This window comes from Tachysurus fulvidraco, chromosome 19 (assembly GCF_022655615.1).
Source record: "Tachysurus fulvidraco isolate hzauxx_2018 chromosome 19, HZAU_PFXX_2.0, whole genome shotgun sequence".
Classification (NCBI taxonomy): Eukaryota; Metazoa; Chordata; class Actinopteri; order Siluriformes; family Bagridae; genus Tachysurus; species Tachysurus fulvidraco.
Window position 1 is genome coordinate 4,181,351 of NC_062536.1, and position 19,065 is coordinate 4,200,415.

Consider the following 19,065-nt stretch of genomic DNA (forward strand, 5'->3'; position numbering starts at 1 on the left):
AATCTCAAACCAGATGACTGCGTGGTGGTGAAAGATTTCAGGAGTTAAAGGTGGAAAGACAGGTGGTGGCTTAGACCATTGATTGATTAATTTAATATACTGTTATGCATACTTTTAAATAAATCTTAAATCTTTGCTACTGGTTAATAAATAATAAGTAATAAAATTTTGTGTATCGTGTATAATCACATGAAAAAAACCCCGACTTAAATTCTGGACCTTTGGCAGTGGGGGGGATTTCGGGTGGTTCGCCTACGGGCTTGAAATCCATAAGTGCCAAGACAAATACAGCAACAAGCAAAGAGGCATTGACAGAGAGTAAAGAAATGATGATGAAAATAATTATTATTAATACTTCAGTAAAGTTCATTAAATCGATCCTGTTGTTAGTGTGGTCTTTAAACTTACTGTATGAACTGTATATGGACTGACAAAGGTGGTACATGAGGAAGCGATTTGACAACAATGCAGTAAATAATTCAGGTGCATCAAAAAACGTGCTCGTTAAGACACCAGCAGACAAACTAGCACACACACACACACACACACACACACACACACACACACACACACACACACGTCCAGCTAAAATAATGTATCATATTAATTTGAAACAGCAACCCAGAATATTCGTCACAAAGTGAGGTGAGGTGAGGTGAGGGGGGGAGGTGAGGTGAGGTGAGGGGGGGGGGGGTGTGTGTGTGTGTATTAGAATGTATTTCTATTGGGTGCGAGTCTGCTTCCTACGGAGCCCGCCTGGTCACCCCTTGGAGAAAAGAAAACAAGACCCGCAAATCCGTGATCACGGATTTGCGGGTCTTGTTTTCTTTTCTCCAAGGGGTGACCAGGCGGGCTCCGTAGCTTCCAACCTACGATTCAAAGAGTCGACTCATTCCCGAATGACACATTACCTGTAATGAATCCTCCTTCCTAAAGCGGAAGTGTTTTAATTTTTGACTCGGCTCCATTTTGTTGAGAAACGAAATCGTGTTTTTAAGGTAGAAGCGGTAATATTGATGTCACACTACAATAACTGTTGACAGAGGTGAGTGATTTTATTATTATAAATGACTTTATATAAGAGGAATGTGGATATATTCTACATAAATTCGTGTAAAATTAGCTGTAAGAAATCTGCATAAGTGTAGGGGACAGGTGTACAAACTTACCTGTACAGGTACAGCTTTACCTGTAATACAGGTTTTATCGGCTATTTACTACAAGTGACTTAAATGAAACATTTAGGATGTTTGATGTATATAGTTTTCTTAGTGTAGAACAAATATGTTTTTAAAATATAATTTTATGCTCAGAAGCAGAACTCTAAGTGTGTCTATAGGCTGTAAACAAGTCAGTTCAATTCAGTAAAAAAAGAAACTCCTATCAGAAAAACAAAGGATGATGGATGTAAAGAGAAATAGGTAAATGCAATCAGAAGTCTGGAGTACAGGTGCATTGTGGGAAGTGGAGTCTGGTATGGTCGTGTTTGTAGGCAGGATTAGAACACTCACTCAATCACTCATTTTCTACCGCTTTATCCGTACTACCTCGGGTCACGTGGAGCCTGTGCCTGTGCCTCTCAGGAGTCATCGGGCATCAAGGCAGGATACACCCTGGACGGAGTGGATTAGAACATTGTAAAGAAAAAATACACCGATGAAGAATAGATTAATGAATGCATTATAGTTTAATGACCCCTCAAAAGGAATCGATGAAGGACAGAAAACAGGATATCCAATCTGCTCATAATGTTTACATTTCCTGATCCAAAGAATTGACTAATTCCTGAAAGACACATCACAAGTACAACCTTACCTGTTAAACACTTCCTCTTCTCATATTCTCATATATAGTTTCATTGTGTTAACATCTTTTGTCACATTTCTCTCAGATGCATCATATTTTTCTTACTGTCTATGTAGTATGGAGTAAAATCAGTAATCAGTCAGGCAGTATTTAAAAAGAATTGAGAATACATTTGTTTAGATGTTTATAATAGACACTTTAATAAGTATTGTACAGTATACAGAAATGTAAACTAGTAAAACCACAAAAGTTACTAAAGTTTATGGAAACACTTTCAGATATCAAGAACACAGTATGCTTTTTTGGCACAATCTGCCCAGTGCATTTTCCTTCATGACATGTCATTTTGAAAACAAGCACATGTTCACAATTTTTAGTATACTTTTACTTTATATCAAATGTATTATATTGAAATAAAATTATTCTAATTTTAAACATTGTTTCTCTGTTATGCATCATGTGCTGCTATTTCCTTCTGAACTGTGATTACATATTAAGTTGTACATTTTACAACTAATTTTACATTATTATGTTTTAACCCTTATATTTTCCTCCTATGCCAATTAGGAGCGCCGAGTCTACTTGACCTTGTGTATATATATATATATATATTTGGTATAATACCTTACTTGTATACAAAAATGCATAATTTTTTAGTAAAATTATTTTCACTATAGAGGCACAAAAGTTGATGCACAATTACAGGCTGGTATATTTCAAGGGCAGGAGATTGTTTTGAAACCATTTTGACCATTTTTAATGTCAGCAAATAACAAAACCTGTTTTTTTACAGGCCAAACTAACGAATGCTTATAAATCAAAAATTCTACAATCATCACCATTCTTTGTGTAATATCTATTTTGCCTACCAGATGTTATCTGATCAACCAACAGCAGGCTACACACACACACACACACACACACACACACACACACACACACACACACACAAACATGGCATATTTTCATGTGAATAAAACTTCTTTTACACTCCTTATGTTTTCTTATTATACTTAATTTATGAATGATAAACCTTATGAAATTATGCTATGTTTTTGAGTAAAATAAGCAGAAATTATTAAATATTATTTTGGATAACCACTGACTGATAAATGTCAAACATTACTCAGCATATCTCCAAGCCAAAGCTTACTGATGCAAATAAATGTATAAATAAGAGAGAGGAAACAAATAGGATTTGCAAAACAAATGTATTTTATTTTTGAACTCCTGTGTGTGTGTGTGTGTGTGTGTGTGTGTGTGTGTGTGTGTGTGTGTGTGTGTGTGTGAGAAATGTTTACAAATGTGTAGCCTTTGTTTTGTCTGGAGGCCAACTGAAATGCAATGCCCCAGTGTTTGACTGTGTGTGTGTGTGTGTGTGTGTGTGTGTGTGTGTGTGTGTGTGTGTGTGTGTGTGTGTGTGTGTGTGTGAAGCTTGTTGGTAGATCAGATTTTGCCCCCCGCTGGACAAATGCATATAGCAAATGTAAAATATTTACAAATGAGTAGCTTTTGTTTTGTCTGGAAGCCTAATGAATTGCAATGCCCAATGTGTGTGTGTAGTATCATTTCAGTAGATCATATTTCGCCCTCTGCTAGACAAAGACATATCAAAAGTATGAAATATTTACAAATGTTTGGCCTTTTTTTTTCTGGAGGCCTAATGAAATGCAATGCCCAATATTTGTGTGTTTGTGCATGTGTGAGTGTGTGTTTTGGGTGCGTATGTTAGTGGACATTTTGTGTGTGCAGTTTTGTGTCTGTTTGTACTTTCATTGTGCTGAAAAGGGCAAAAGTGTCACCAATGCCCCACTAAATGTAGCCGGGTCAAAAATGGGTCCCAGGAGGATCCAAAACGCGTAGTATATATTGGTCTGAACACATTTAGACACAATTAATTTTACTTGCAAAGTTCATAATTTGGAACAATCCTGGTAAATTTTAGGCAAATATGTGGAGTTATGACACATTAAACTTTCCAGCTGGGTCAGATTGGCCCGAGGAAAATAGCAGGGATAAGAAAATATCTTTTTTTAATTGCATTGTCTTTTATAGTGCATTGAATACACTGCAGGTGTATATTTTTTCTCTGATGTAAAAATTTTGCTCCTTATTTGTTAGTCTAACCTCTATTGGGCAAACTGGGCTGTTATAGGGCAGTATTATACAATTCTCTAAAATAACAGTTATGAATATAATATCTGTCAAACAGATTAATGTGCTACTAATGATTTGAATAATGATTGAATAATTACTAGCCTACACAGGAAAGGCAAACATTGCAGAATAGATAAAACAGTGCTTTTCATTAACAGTTAAAAGATGAGTAGTCAGCTACTTACTATAGCCACTGTGCCACTCCACACATACTAAAGTATGCAAAGCAAGTGTCACAATATATCTTTTAATTACCTTTTACTTTATATATTTTCAGGCATTAGATATAAACACACAATCATTGAAAAAGCAACCAAAAACTTTAGTTTCCCTCCGTCCTGGTGCCAACATGATGCCATTATACTGAAACCTATATCGTATAGTAGAACTTTATATTGTCTTCTTTTACATAAATACACATTACTATAAATACACTGCAAATTGATAGTCATATATGAAATGTGATTTTAATCAGTCACTAAAAATAGTTCAGTTAACCTAAGTTGATGAGTAAAATCTAGTGTCTGTGTGTGTGTGTGTGTGTGTGTGTGTGTGTGTGTGTGTGTGTGTGTGTGTGTGTGTGTGTGTGTGTGTGTGTGCATGTGTGTGTGCAACTCTACAGGTCTCGGCTGTGTGCATACTTTACTAACATTCAAAGATGGAGAATCCGGATCAGGACACCGATAATGAGTCCCCACCCGCAAAAATACGGTAGCCTACCATGCCTAGTCAATGATTATTCTCACCTTAATTATTTACAGAGTACAGAAATAAAGAAGTGATTTACCCAAAGTGTTTACTATTCATTTCAATTCTGTTCATTGCATGTAAAATCTAATCTTTATTAGAATTATGAAGTTCATTATAAACAAATGAGTGTATATAAAAGAGGGAAGTGGTAGCTCATTGATTAAGGTGTTGAGACTACTGATCGGAAGGTCATGAGTTCCAATACCTGGGCCACCCCTGGGCCCCTGAGCAAGGCCCTTAACCCTCAATTGCTCAGCTGTATAAATGAGAGAGATCTCTGGATAAGGGTAATGTAAGTGTAAATCATTAAGGACCTTATCATATCAATATTTTTGTTTATTAATGTTTTGCAGTAAACTCCAGGGCAAGAGATCAGAATCACCAGCACCTAGCTGTATCTCCATGAAGAGTCATGAGTCTATTGAGCCTCCCTTGGATTTTAAAGATGGAGGGTCATCAACTAAACACACGTAATATCACTTTACTTTTAATATCTGATGGCAAACTAATTACTAAAACTACCACTTCTTAACTTTTCTTACAATATTTCCTAAAAGATTATATCTGTATTTGTATCAGTTTATAACACTTACCTGGTCTTTTAAAGTGATGTATTCAATAACATCAGAAAGACCATACAGGAAAACTTGAATAACTAAAATCTAGAATTAAAGTAATTTTTTGTTCCAGTTTCATAATGTTCTAAGTCACAATGTATTTAGTACCGTGTAAAATTAAGTTTAATGTTTAATTACAAATTTTATTCACAGTGTTTTACAGGAGGAAGAAAAGAACATCACAGATACAGAGTAAGAACAAAACTTGACTGTAACACTGATATGCAGCAACTATATTATGTTATTACAAAACCTGCTGGTGAAAAATAGAGAGTGATTTGATTGTAGAAAAACACTAGAATAAGACAAACACATTGTAAGAACAATATAAAAAATATCCTTTGTAACCAGTCAGAAAAATATATCTTCAATGTCAGTGTTTTACCACTTCTTTCTACTCTCACCATATCACAGGCATGGCCCAGAATCTGTGGCTGTAGATGAATTCCAGAAAAACTTAAAATTATATCTGATGAAGTTATTTCAGTATTTGCATGGAGTAATGTTAGGCCCTGGGAACCGAACACTCCTGTGTGAGATCTACACAGAGCTCTATATCACAGAGGGAGACAGTGGAGAAGTTAATAATGAACATGAGGTGAGACAGATTGAGGCAGCATTCAGGAGAACAACAACAGAGGAAACACCAATCAAATGCAATGACATCTTTAAGCCTTTATCTGAACAAGATGAATCCATCAGAACTGTGCTGACGAAGGGAGTCGCTGGCATCGGGAAAACAGTCTCTGTGCAGAAGTTCATTCTGGACTGGGCTGAAGGGGAAGCAAATCAGGACATTCACTTCATATTTCCACTTCCTTTCAGAGAGCTGAATTTGATGAAGGACCAGAAATGGAGTCTGATGGAGCTCCTTCATGTCTTTTTTAAGGAAACAATAGAAAACGAAATGTTGAGTTCAAAAAAGGTTTTGTTCATTTTTGATGGATTGGATGAGTGTCGTTTTCCTCTAGATTTCCAGAACACAGTGAAAGTGTGTGATGTAACTGAATCAGCATCAGTGCCTGTGCTGCTGATAAACCTGATCAGAAGGAATCTGCTTCCCTCTGCTCTCATCTGGATCACCTCCAGATCTGCAGCAGCTGATCAAATCTCCTCTGACTATGTGCATCGTGTCACAGAGGTACGAGGGTTCAGTGACCCACAGAAGGAGGAGTACTTCAGGAAGAGGATCAGTGATCAGAGCCTGGCCAATAACATCATCACACACCTGAAGTCATTAAGAAGCCTCTACATCATGTGTCACATCCCAGTCTTCTGCTGGATTTCAGCCACTGTTCTACAGAGAATGTTGGGTGAAGCAGAGAGTGGAGAGATCCCCAAGACTCTGACTCAAATGTACACACACTTCCTCATCATTCAGACAAACATCATAAGAGAAAAATACTCAAAGAAGCAGGAGAGTGATGAAGAATTGCTTCTTAAACTGGGACAACTAGCTTTTCAGCAGTTTATAAAAGGGAACCTGATCTTCTATGAAGAAGACCTGAGAGAGTGTGGCATCGATGTGACAGAAGCAGCAGTGTACTCAGGTGTGTGTACACAGATCTTCAGAGAAGAGCTTGGGCTTCATCAGAGTAAAGTGTACTGCTTTGTACATCTGAGTGTTCATGAGCACCTCGCAGCTCTGTATGTGCACCTGACCTTCATGATGGAAAATAGGAATGTTCTTAAACAGAATCAGCTCTCTGAACAGGAGATAAAAGAAAATATAATCTCACATTTACACAAGAGTGCTGTAGATCAGGCTTTAGAAAGTCAGACTGGACAACTGGATCTTTTCCTTCGCTTTCTTCTGGGTCTCTCACTGAAGTCCAATCAGAAACTCCTACATGCTTTAGTAACCCAGACAGGAAGTAGCTACCAAAGTGTAAAGCATTCTGTTCAATACATTAAGAAGAAGATCAGTGAAGATCTTCCTACAGAGAAATCCATTACTCTCTTCCACTGTCTAAATGAACTGGGTGATAATTCTTTAGTGGAGGAAATTCAGCACTACCTGAAGTCTGGAAAACAAAGTGAACTCTCTTCTGCACAGTGGTCTGCTCTGGTGTTTGTGTTACTGACATCAGCACAGGAGCTAGAAGAGTTTGACCTGAGTAAATATATCAGCACAGATAAGATCACAGAAGCTGTTCTTCTGAAGGTGATGCCTGTGATTGCAGAATCCAGAAAAGCAAGGTAAGTAAAGCTGAAAATAACTGTTCTGCTGATACAGTGTTAGAAAGAAAGAAACTGCAATCACTCTAATAAATATGTACTTTGGGTTATTTAGACCTTTTGGATATTTGATGCATATTCAAACCTTTAATTCCACCAGGTATTTAGAACAAAGTTTTTGCAGTAATGCAAAAAATGTAATGCACTGCAAAGCAGCTGCTGTAAACACACATCAGTTACAAGACCCATTATCAACCCCCACAGTCAAATGAAAAAGAGAATTGCTAAACTCTTTGCTCTGACTGCTATGCACACACATGGTTCATGTAGCTCTCAATAGTTCCAAACAAATGTGTACTTGGAACTGATTTGGATAGGTTTATGTTGTAGTGACCAGCACCAGCCTCTATATTTTTTCCAGGGAGTGATGGAGACACAGCATGAATTGTTTGTGTTTAGTTTTGGAGGAAGGTTTCTTAGAACTTAGAATACTTTTACTGTAAATAAGTTGTTTTTTTTTTTTGCTTCTATGCACATAAATACTTGCATCCTAATCTTAGTTTATGTGAACATTCACATAAGCAGAACACAAAATAAGTAAATATCAATAAATGCTCAATTTAATCCAAGAAAGTTTGATCAATAGTGCAAAAAGACAAGGCAAGCAATTGTATTAAGCAAAATGTTTAATTCAAGAGTCAAGTCAAGTAATATGTCCAGCAAAGATGTGCAGATGCATCTGCAACTAAAATGAATTGTTTCTCCAATGTACACAATTTATATAATTGGCAAAAAATATGAATTATATTGCTTACTGTCTAAGTTTAACAGAATTTATGATTTTATGTAATTTTTATTTTTCAATAAAAAAACATCTTACAGTATACTAATGCTTAATTACATGTAAGTAATTAAACTGTTTGGAATTTGTATTTTGATTAACACTAGATTCCAATTTACTGAAACTGACCATTAGGATATTTATTATAGTGAAAAAATACATTTATTCAATTTCCTTCATGTTTGTGCTCTTCTGAGTTAAACACCTGAGCAGTGATTATTTTCTTTAGTCTAACAATTTAACTCTAGATTAGCGTTAATCTAAAATAAGAGAAGATTTTGTAATTTTTGAAACTGAGAATATTCAGTAAAGGTTTTAATATGTTTTATCATTCACTCTAGTGTTGGTTTATAATGTATTCTATTTCCTTCAGCATCATGTGCGATTCACTTGGAGTAAAAAGTTGGTCAGCTCTGGTCTCAGTGTTCAGATCAAAAACCTCCAGTCTGAGAGAACTACATCTGACTGTGAAAACACTGGATCTATCTTTTAATAACCTAGGAAACTCTGGAGTGAATAGTCTCTCTGCTGTACTGGAGAACCCCCACTGTAAACTGGAGATACTGAGGTAAGATCATTTCTCTGAGACTCACTGTAAATTAGCAGCAGTTGTGTAAAGCCTTGTTTTTCTTTAACGGTACAATATGCAGAACAAATAGATTAGTTAAGTGATTATTTCTCTCCAGTATTACTTATGCATTAAAAAGTATTAAATATGCATATAATTATATACAGTGGGTACAGAAAGCATTCAGACCCCTTTACATGTTTCACTCTTTGTTTCATTGCAGCCATTTGCTAAAATCAAAAAAGTTCATTTTATTTCTCATTAACATACACTCAGCACACCATCTTGACAGAAAAAAACAGACATGTAGAAATTTTTGAAAATTTATTAAAAAAGAAAAACTGAAATCCGACATGGTCATACGTATTCAGACCCTTTGCTCAGTAAGTTCAACTCAACAGGTTTTTCACACCTGGATTTGGGGATCCTCTGCCATTCTTCCTTGCATATCCTTTGCTGCCACCACCATGTTTCACTGTTGGGATTGTATTGGGCAGGTGATGAGCCACTTAGAATTATACCACTTAGAATTATAGCCAAAAAGTTCAATCTTGGTCTCATCAGACCAGACCAGAGGATCTTATTTCTCATAGTCTGGTAATCCTTCATGTGTTTTTTGGCAAACTCTATTCGGTCTTGCACTGAGGGCCACTCTGCCATAGATCCCTGACTGGTGGAGGGCTGCAGTGAATGTTGACTTTCTGGAACTTTCTCCCATCTCCCTACTGCATCTCTGGAGCTCAGCCACAGTGATCTTTGGGTTCTTCTTTCCTCTCTCACCAAGACTCTTCTCCCACGATTGCTCAGTTTGGCTGGATGGCCAGGTCTAGGAAGAGTTCTGCTCATCCCAAACTTCTTCCATTTAAGGATTATGGAGGCCACTGTGCTCTTAGGAACCTTAAGTGCTGCAGAAATTCTTTTGTAACCTTGGCCAGATCTGTGCCTTGCCACAATTCACAATTACAGACCTCTTGAGTAATATAGTTTTTCTGCAATCGTATAACTTATTTTGAGCGGCTGTGTCAGTGACGCGTGGATAAAATCAGACCCAAATGCAGGATAGCTAAAAGAAAACAGGATTTATTAACTTAAACAAAACACAGAACAGGAACACGGACTCAAGACAACAAATGACAACAGAGGATTCTGCGCTGCCCAAGGCAAATCGGCTCAACTAAATACTAATAACAATCAGACACATGAGGAACAGGTGTGCAGAGGCGGGGAGGAAGAGACAAGGGCAGAGCAGACACGTGACACCAAGCATAAACAACTGCACATGGCCAAAGTTCGGGCTGAGTCCTGTTTTCTTTTCAAGCTTGTTCCCACCCTGTATTTCCCAGTCCATCAATCTGTTCAAAATCTGCCCTCATCACTGAACAGCTCTATTTTTCAGCATTATTATATACTGTGATTGATCAAGAAAAAACATTGTGTCGTTGTGTATTTCTACAGGTTATGTGATTGTGGTGTATCAGCTGAAGGCTGTGCTGCCCTGACTTCAGCTCTGAGATCAAACCCTTCACACCTGAGAGAGTTGAATCTGTCCTGGAGTAATATAGGAGACTCAGGAGTGAAATGTCTTTCTTCTGTACTGGAGAATCCTCAATGTAAACTACAGATACTGGGGTAAGATTATCTCTCTGAAATTATTGTCATTTTTTTGTTGTAGTAAGATTTGAACTGTAAGTCATGTGTCAGAATAGATTTTGCTGCCAGCATGGAAGTGTGTGCTTCCCATTAATTTAATTGAGTTTTTGGCTAGAAAGCTTTTCATTTACATTTACATTTCTGGCATTTAGCAGACACCTTTTTTCAGCATGATTAGCATTTTTTTATTTTGTTTTATACAACTGAGCATTTGATGGTTAAAGGCCTTGCTCAGGGGCCCAGCAGTGGCAGCTTGGTGGACCTGGGATTTCAACTCATGACCTTCCAATTGTAGACCACCTTAAGCACTGAGATACCACATCCATTTTCATGTCATCTAGGTGTTACATTTATATATTTATATTGCCTTACAAGGCAACCTTGAAGAACTGGAAGGTAAAAAAGATAAGCTCAGAAGATACATTATATCTCAGGTGCTGTTATAATGTACATAAGGTTGAAGTAATTCACAATGTCGCTGCTTGTAACTGTATTTTCTATATTTAATCCGAGGGTTAGAACAAGTGTGATCAATAGTGTGACGTCCATTATGAGTGGGTCCTGGTTAACCACTACTGACGTCCATTATGAGTATATTCTGGTTAACCACTACTGAATCTAAGATGGAAACAACTGCTGTTCTCAGAGGATCTTCTATCTTATCAGAGCATACTACAGCATCAGACATTGCCCTTGCTAATTTACACACCTCTAAAATATTTCTCTTAGTAATCTCTTACTGACGAAGGTGTATATCGTTAGCTCCTACATGGAAAACTATCTTTGAGTACCTATGCTTGCCTAAGATCCTAAGATTACCCACTATGTCCAGTGCCCTGACTCCCGGAATACACCTAACCAGTGCTTCTGGAGCCCCTAAAGGCCTTTTCACATGCCTTAAGATGGAGTATCCTATAACCAGAGCTCTTTCAGGTTTCTCAGCGGGTGCTTCACTGAGGAGAGCAAACCTGTTAGACATGTGAAGCAGAGCGGAATGGTACACAGAGTTAGTAAACCTCCAACTCCGGCATTAGAGCCCGCAAAGCAGGGCGAATTCGTGACAACTCTGCGGCAAAGCTAACGCTAAGGCTTGCCCATGGGAACAGCATCTGGATACCTGGATACCTTAGACGGACTAAGGCATTCAGATTTTCCCCCGCAGAAACTACACTACTATCGCAATCGCTAATCCTCTCTAATGTCTGGATGCGCACCTCTAAAGCTAAAATCTTCTCTGTCAGAGAGCTAACTAAAATACACTTATCACAAGTAAAATTATCGCTAATGATGGAGGAGGAATTACACACTGGACAAGCTGAAAGTTTGCCATACTTAATGATTAAGTACCTATGACTTGAAACAGATTGGAATATTAAAAAGATCTGAAGAGCGTTTTCCTATGCTAGCTGTTTCAAGACAGGATACAAAAATGTTTCTGCAGAAGAAGCGGAATAAAATTAACAACGATTGAAAAGTAAAGTAAATTCATGAATTTAATGAATGAAAGCGACAATGTAAAATATTAACAAATAAAAAAACAGTTAAATTTTAAGACAGAGACCGCCGTGAAACCTAATGATTCAAACACAGGAAGTGATGTCATTTGCAATGCAATTCAAAAAAATCTGTCACCCTTCCAAAGGCTCACTGAGATAATTTTATAAAATCTGGAGCCCTATACTGTGTTTTATTGAGAAGCTTACAGTAATATGTGGACCTTCGTCTTATTAGAGGACTACTTCACCAGAATTTTTTGTCCCTCGTGGCCTCTGGGGAGGGTTGTGGGTGGGGGATTGATGCTGTATTGAATAGTTTGTTTCTTCATAAACATATTGTTTATTCTTTAACTGAAATAATACATTGTATATGTCTGCAAAATTTTAATAAAGGAGAAGGGAATTAAACATAAATGTAAATACAAAGGTTTTGGCCAACAAATTGCATTAAGTCTTTAACTGAATCTATCCATCATGATAAAGTCAGCACAGCTCTCTCTCCAGAGGCTGAAAGGATGGCCTCCTGTGCTCCAAGCCCCTTTCCGTTATGAGGCAGAACCAGGTTGCCTCCAGTACACTGCTTTCTCCAGAGGCAGACAGGGCAGTCCCAAATGCAGAGCTCCAAGCCCTTTTCTACAGAGCTCTTTCCAGAGGTTGAGGTGGTGGCATCCCAAGCCCTGTTCCAAGCCCTGTTCAAAGAGCTATTCAACATGGAGGCCAAGCTGAATGCAGAAGTTTGCACCTGCCTCCGGGTTTCCATGTGGAGGTCTCAACACCTCTGTTCCTTGACATTTGGAGTATTTTTAGTATGTTTTACCAGAAATAAATTTGAAAGAATTGATAAAAAGGGAGTGGGGTACGGTGGCTTAGTGGTTAGCACGTTTGCCTCACACCTCCAGGGTCGGGTCATTTTAGGTATGGTAGGGAGAGTGATGGTGAAGGATACAGGTGATGATCGAAGAAGACGTGTAGTGGGGTAACAGTCACGTCTGTAGCTGGAGGAGGACGGGTGAAAACCGGGTCTTACCGACAAAACTCTCTTGCCAGTTTAGAGGACATTTGAAGGTGACATGAACTTCCTTTAACTATGGCTTTTACCAAGATAAAATTCAACAGGACTCATGGGTGAGATAAACATATATATCTCAAAAACAATAAGGATTATTATAGGATCATTGAGTACCATAGGCATTACCTGGGTAGAATTAAAAAAAGATTACATCAGTTGAGAGTAAAAAATTATTTTATTAATCTTGTTTATTTTCATTAGTACTAATAAAGATGCTTTGTGTGAAGTTATGTTATTTTACATTTTTTATACGTCTTAAGATGTGCATTCATCTCAAAGTTCATGGTCACAGTAAAGTGGTCACAGTTAAAGTAAGTTTTAAACCAAGAACAAGGTTGTTGCAGTGTGTCATTGTGTCTGTCTACAGGATACGTGATTGTGGTGTATCAGCTGAAGGCTGTGCTGCTCTGACCTCAGCTCTGAGATCAAACCCTTCACACCTGAGAGAGTTGAATTTGTCCTCCAATAAACTAGGAGACTCAGGAGTGGAGTGTCTTTCTGCTGTACTGGAGAATCCTCAATGTAAACTACAGATACTGGGGTAAGATTATCTCTCTGAAAGGCACTTGACCTGCTCCTCTGTGAGACACATTCTGTAATACTGAGACTGAAGCACAAATTTTAAGTTCATCACGTTTGTCTTGAGGGGGAAGACAACAAATCTGATCTGTTCTATAATGTCTTATGTGAAGCCATAGAGTTAAATGTTTGAAATGATTCAGTAAACACTGTCTCTGTCCTAGGTCCAAATTCATGTTCCTCTTTCTAAAAAGCTTGTTTATAGCAGCTGTTTTGGTAATTGTGCACGTGTCAGAAAAGGTCACATGGCTGGGGTGCTTGATCAATTCTCTATCTCAGTTCTGTCTGTATCCTGAAAAAAATGAGATATGATGCAATATATAGAAATGCGTCTTTAACTAACAGATCTCAATATTATTAAAAATGTATATCAAAAATAGAATAATAACAAATATCTTTTGTCTATTAATACTCAACCCATCCCCTCTATGTGATGCCCTATGTCAATAGAGGACAGACATTACAGATTCATCATCTTTACAAGCAAGCCAAGATTAAAAAAAAGTGTGACATCGTGTCTTTCTACAGGTTGTGTAATTGTGGTGTCTCAGCTGAAGGCTGTGCTGCTCTGACTTCAGCTCTGAGATCAAACCCTTCACACCTGAGAGACCTGAATCTGTCCTGGAGTAAAATAGATGACTCAGGAGTGAAGTGTCTTTCTGATGTATTGGAAAATCCTCAATGTAAACTAGAGATATTGAGGTAAGGTCATGTTTTTAAAAATTAATAGTAAATCATGAAAATTCTAAATTTCATCCAGGTTATATTAATCGACAAACACATTTCATATTAATAAATGTCAATAATAAATTTAAAACCATTGACACATTCACAGTCTTGGGGTAAAAACAGTGAATGTACAAAAGAGCAAACAACTTCTCCCAAAACAAATAAGTCTGAACCTGATCAAGAATGTTCTGTTCATGTGAGCGGGTTTGAGAGGGAAGGAGAGAGGTAGGGAGGGGGGCAGAGAGCAGGCAAGTAGATTGGCAAAGTGCGGGGGGATACCGAAACATTTCTAAATACCTATTGTATGTATGTCGGTCCACAATAAGACAAACTGACTACAACCTGTTAAGTGTGTCGTTGTATCTTTCTGCAGGTTGCGTGATTGTGGTGTCTCAGATGAAGGCTGTGCTGCTCTGACTTCAGCTCTGAGATCAAACCCCTCACACCTGAGAGAACTGGATCTGTCCGAAAATAACATGGGACACTCAGGAAAGAAGATGATTTCTGCGCTTAAGGATGATGAACATAACGAACTACAGACTCTGTGGTGAGTAGTCTTGTATTTATATCTAAAAGACAATTAATAATTTAACCATATTATCTTTAGTTTATACCTTGCTTTTTAGTTTCAGTAGATATCAGATTGCCAGGTTACGAAATATAAACAGTTTTAGAAAATTTCACTGTATTTAATCAGAATTTACATTTAATACTTTTGTGTTCAGTGTGTGCTTTAAGATTCATGTGAAAGCAGAAGACAGGGAGTCAGAGAAAGTCTATAAAATGTCACAAATTAAGTGCATGAGAGTGATTGTAAATGAACACTGTACTTTTTAGTTGTAAAATTTAACTTGGGGTGTTTTCTTAAAGTTTACACTTAAACCTAGCTGTAGTACAAGAACTAAATTACACCAACTTCAAATATATGATAAGCATAGTTGTTTGATCTGTATATCTGTTCATTTTCCAGTTCTCATTTTGTAACACAGATGCTGCTAATCAGGAAATGTTAAAAGATTAATTATAAAAAGGAAATGATAATGTTTTTCTAGGAGCAGAGATGATTACCTGCTGTTGATCATGAAGTACCACAGTCCAGATTGTGGATATTAATTCACATGTTTTTCATTTATATTTAGGATATAGTGAACATCTTTTAACACTCTGGCACCCCTGGAGCAGGTGAGCTTAAGGGCCTTGTTCAAGGACCCAATGTTGATGTCTCAGCAGCTTGTTGGCTTGAACACCTGACCTGCTGATCAGTAACCCAAAGCCTTAACCACTGAACCATCACGTCCCCGTTTAATTGATTGTGATTAAATACAATGTTGTCATTCTTTTTGTTGCTTAATATTGTAAAAAAAAAAAATTTAAAAACTGTTACGTTCAAAAATGTTTACATTCAAAAACACTTTTTATATTTAAAATAATATTTTTACACTATTTATTTTAGAAGGGAATATAAACAAATTTGTCATTTAAATTAAATCACCCCATCATATTGGTTTAATACCATAACCCAACATTGTACAGTTCACACAATCCAGACTGGTTCACACTGCACCAAACACTAGATTACAGAAATGCAGAAAACATAATGCTTTTTTTGCTATAATGATGTCCAAAAGAAGGATTGTAGGTTTAGTTACTTTTTTAGTACAAGAGATGTTTTGCTTAGTGTTAAATTGTTACTGTTACATTTATGCCTGCCTTTTCCTTCTATTAGATTTTTTTTTATACATTAGCAGTGCTATCTTTAGAATACCTTGCACACCCTAAACATTTCATATTTTAAATTTAGTTACTTTTTTACTTTTTTATGGTCATTCAATTCATGGTCATTGTGATATGTCACATTGTTTCTTCATTTCTGCCTGTCTTATTTTAATGGAATTATAATGGCAAGTCAAGATCATGTCATTTTGCCCTGAAAAAGATTTCCTTTGCTCTTATAAAATTTAAGTCTGCTCATGCACAGATTTACGTTGTTCATGCACAAAATTGTTTGCACTCACACAAAATCTTGCTTCTCAAGTACATACCTGCATTCAAATAACTATCTAAATGTGCTGGATGTCCTAACGGAATCTAAAGTGAAGCAAATGTACCCGGGGAAAATGATATAACTACAGCTTAGTATTTCACATATTAATAAAGAACGCTGTACTAATACAGTAACTGGAATTGGCTGATGAACCATTTTAATTAATACATTATGTAAGGAATTGTGGATGTGCACATTGTCACTCCAGCTGTACTGTATCTAATACCAAAATGTGGAGACCCTTTGAACAATTCATAAAATATGGCAGGTCTTATGTTCCAGATAATTAATTATGATCAAGCCTGCAAAAAGGATTTGCCAGCGGGTAGTAAGAAGAGATAAGGCATGATCTGAAAAATAAATGATCATATATTTTTCATCAGTGTAACATATTTTGCCCCATATGTAGAATTAAATAATGAATGAATATCAGCAGGCACACTAGTTATCTATGTAGTAACACAAAAAGTCACAAAAAGCTTTTGTTGTCATTTCAACCATGCACAGTTGATCCAGTACACAGTAAAATGGAACAACATTCCTTTAAGGCCAAGATGCCACATAAACCCATAACTAAGTATACGACATAGACCTAATGTACAGTAGACAGTACTACATAAAATGCATGTGTGTAAACAGTGTGTTAGAAATTACACTCAACCCAGATTCCAGTTCAAGATATAGTCAAGTTTATTTATAAAGCATTTTTTTAAAACAACAAGTGTTTATCAAAGTGCTGTACATACATAAAGTAAACATGGTTTATTAATACAAACACAAATAAAAGAAAAATACTAAAGACACAATAAAAAAGAAAGCAGCTCTCACATGGCATCGTACAGTACATACGCCAGACTGTAAAAGTAAGTTTTTAGGGCAGATTTAAAGACCTCAAGTGTTTGAGCCTGTCTAATATAGAGAGGCAAACTGTTCCAGAGCTTTGGGGCAGCACCTGCAAAGGCTCGGTTCCCCCCGCTCTTCAGTTTCACTCTTGGAACAGCTAAGAGCAAATGGTCAGCAGACCTTAGTGCTCTTGATGGAGCATACAGATTAATCAAATCTGATAAGTAACTTGGCACTGACCCATTAAGAGATTTAAAAACAAGCACCAATATTTTAAAATGAATCCTATAATTCAGGAAGCCAGTGAAGAGACGCGAGAATGGGAGAGATATGTTCCCGCTTTCATGTGACCGTCAATAGGCGAGCTGCCACATTCTGGACCATTTGCAGTCTGGAGAGAGAGAGGCCTGATTAATACCTAAATAAAGGCTGTTACAGTAATCAAGGCGAATTGAGATGAAAAATATGCACAACTCTCTGAAAGTCCTTAGAGGACAGGAAAAGTTTCACCTTGGTGAGTTGTCTCAATTGGAAGAAACATGATTTAACTACTAAATTAATCTGTTTTTCCAATTTAAAATCACAATCCATAACAACACCTACATTTTTTTTACAAAGGGCTTAAAGAGTTCATAACCAAATAGGGATTAAATATCATAGAGAAATATGTTTAGAACACTAAATTAATAAATGTTCATCAATTTTAATCAAGGAAGCGGTAGCAGAAAATCAAGGACCATCTCTGAGCATAATCTTGGAGGTGTTTTTTACATAACTGTCCTTCTTGCTCCATCGCTATTCATTCTGACAAAATTATTTATTACCAATGGTTGGAGACACTGATTTTCTATCATTGTAATAGAACTTTTGTTTTCCATATATCATATCTTCACATTTCAAATTTCCAATTATTCCCATTTTCCACATAGATTTGAGGATAAATAAGAAAACTTATTAGTATCAGCTAGAACTTTATACAAAGTATAAAGTTGAGAATAAAAGTTAATATACACATTTATACTACAATTATGATTTGCCCAGATCTGCTTAGTAACACTAACTCTCTTTATTGACACTTGCTGTCATCACATCCTTTTAGATATATCTTTTTGCCTTTTATTTTTTTTACAACAAACAAGACTGCACTGAAGTTAGTTAACCCCTAGACGTCCCAGCCTTGATTTGACTGAAGCATATCAAAGCAGAGATAAATCTAGACTCTATAAGTCTTCCTTGCTTATTGCTATCTGATGCACTTCAATGATTTTTGCCTATAAATCTTTTTTTGCTTTTATTTCTTTGCATCTGAATAGCCTGGTACTAACTGAATTAATCAGACATTAATGGGATTGTAGAGATGTTGAAAGGCCTTAGAATTAAATAACCCTCAAGTAATTTTTCAGTTCTATTTCACATTTTTAGCTCTATACATGTATAAAAAAGTGTGTGTGTGCTCATGTCACTTGATTTTCAGTTTTCAATCACCTCTAGACTTCTCTATGTCTGGCCTATGATTGACTGGAATGACTATGTTATTGTGTATATTGTGTAAATTTAGATTCAGAGTATTCTTTGTGATTAAAAACTTTTATGCCATTTTGTTTTTCTGAGCACACAAATTTGTTGATCTGATACACTTAGTATTTAATAGTTTTCAAGCTATTTCTGCCATTTTTTTCTTTTGTAAGTTTGCAACTCTGTTGCTATGCTCTTTTTTCCAATAAAAACTATAAAATAT

At 36.6% G+C, this 19,065-nt stretch overlaps 1 protein-coding gene across 1 annotated transcript; it reads left to right on the forward strand.

The window, feature by feature from the left end:
- Positions 1-917: 917 nt before the first annotated feature.
- Positions 918-18,923, forward strand: LOC113645631 (NACHT, LRR and PYD domains-containing protein 12-like). Its single transcript, XM_047803813.1, has 11 exons — positions 918-1,045; positions 4,586-4,674; positions 5,067-5,183; positions 5,484-5,522; positions 5,745-7,529; positions 8,723-8,917; positions 10,373-10,546; positions 13,500-13,673; positions 14,240-14,413; positions 14,814-14,987; positions 15,580-18,923. Exons 2-11 carry the CDS (start codon positions 4,622-4,624, stop codon positions 15,584-15,586), a joined length of 2,892 nt encoding a protein of 963 aa, XP_047659769.1. The 5' UTR covers positions 918-1,045; positions 4,586-4,621; the 3' UTR covers positions 15,587-18,923.
- Positions 18,924-19,065: the final 142 nt, after the last annotated feature.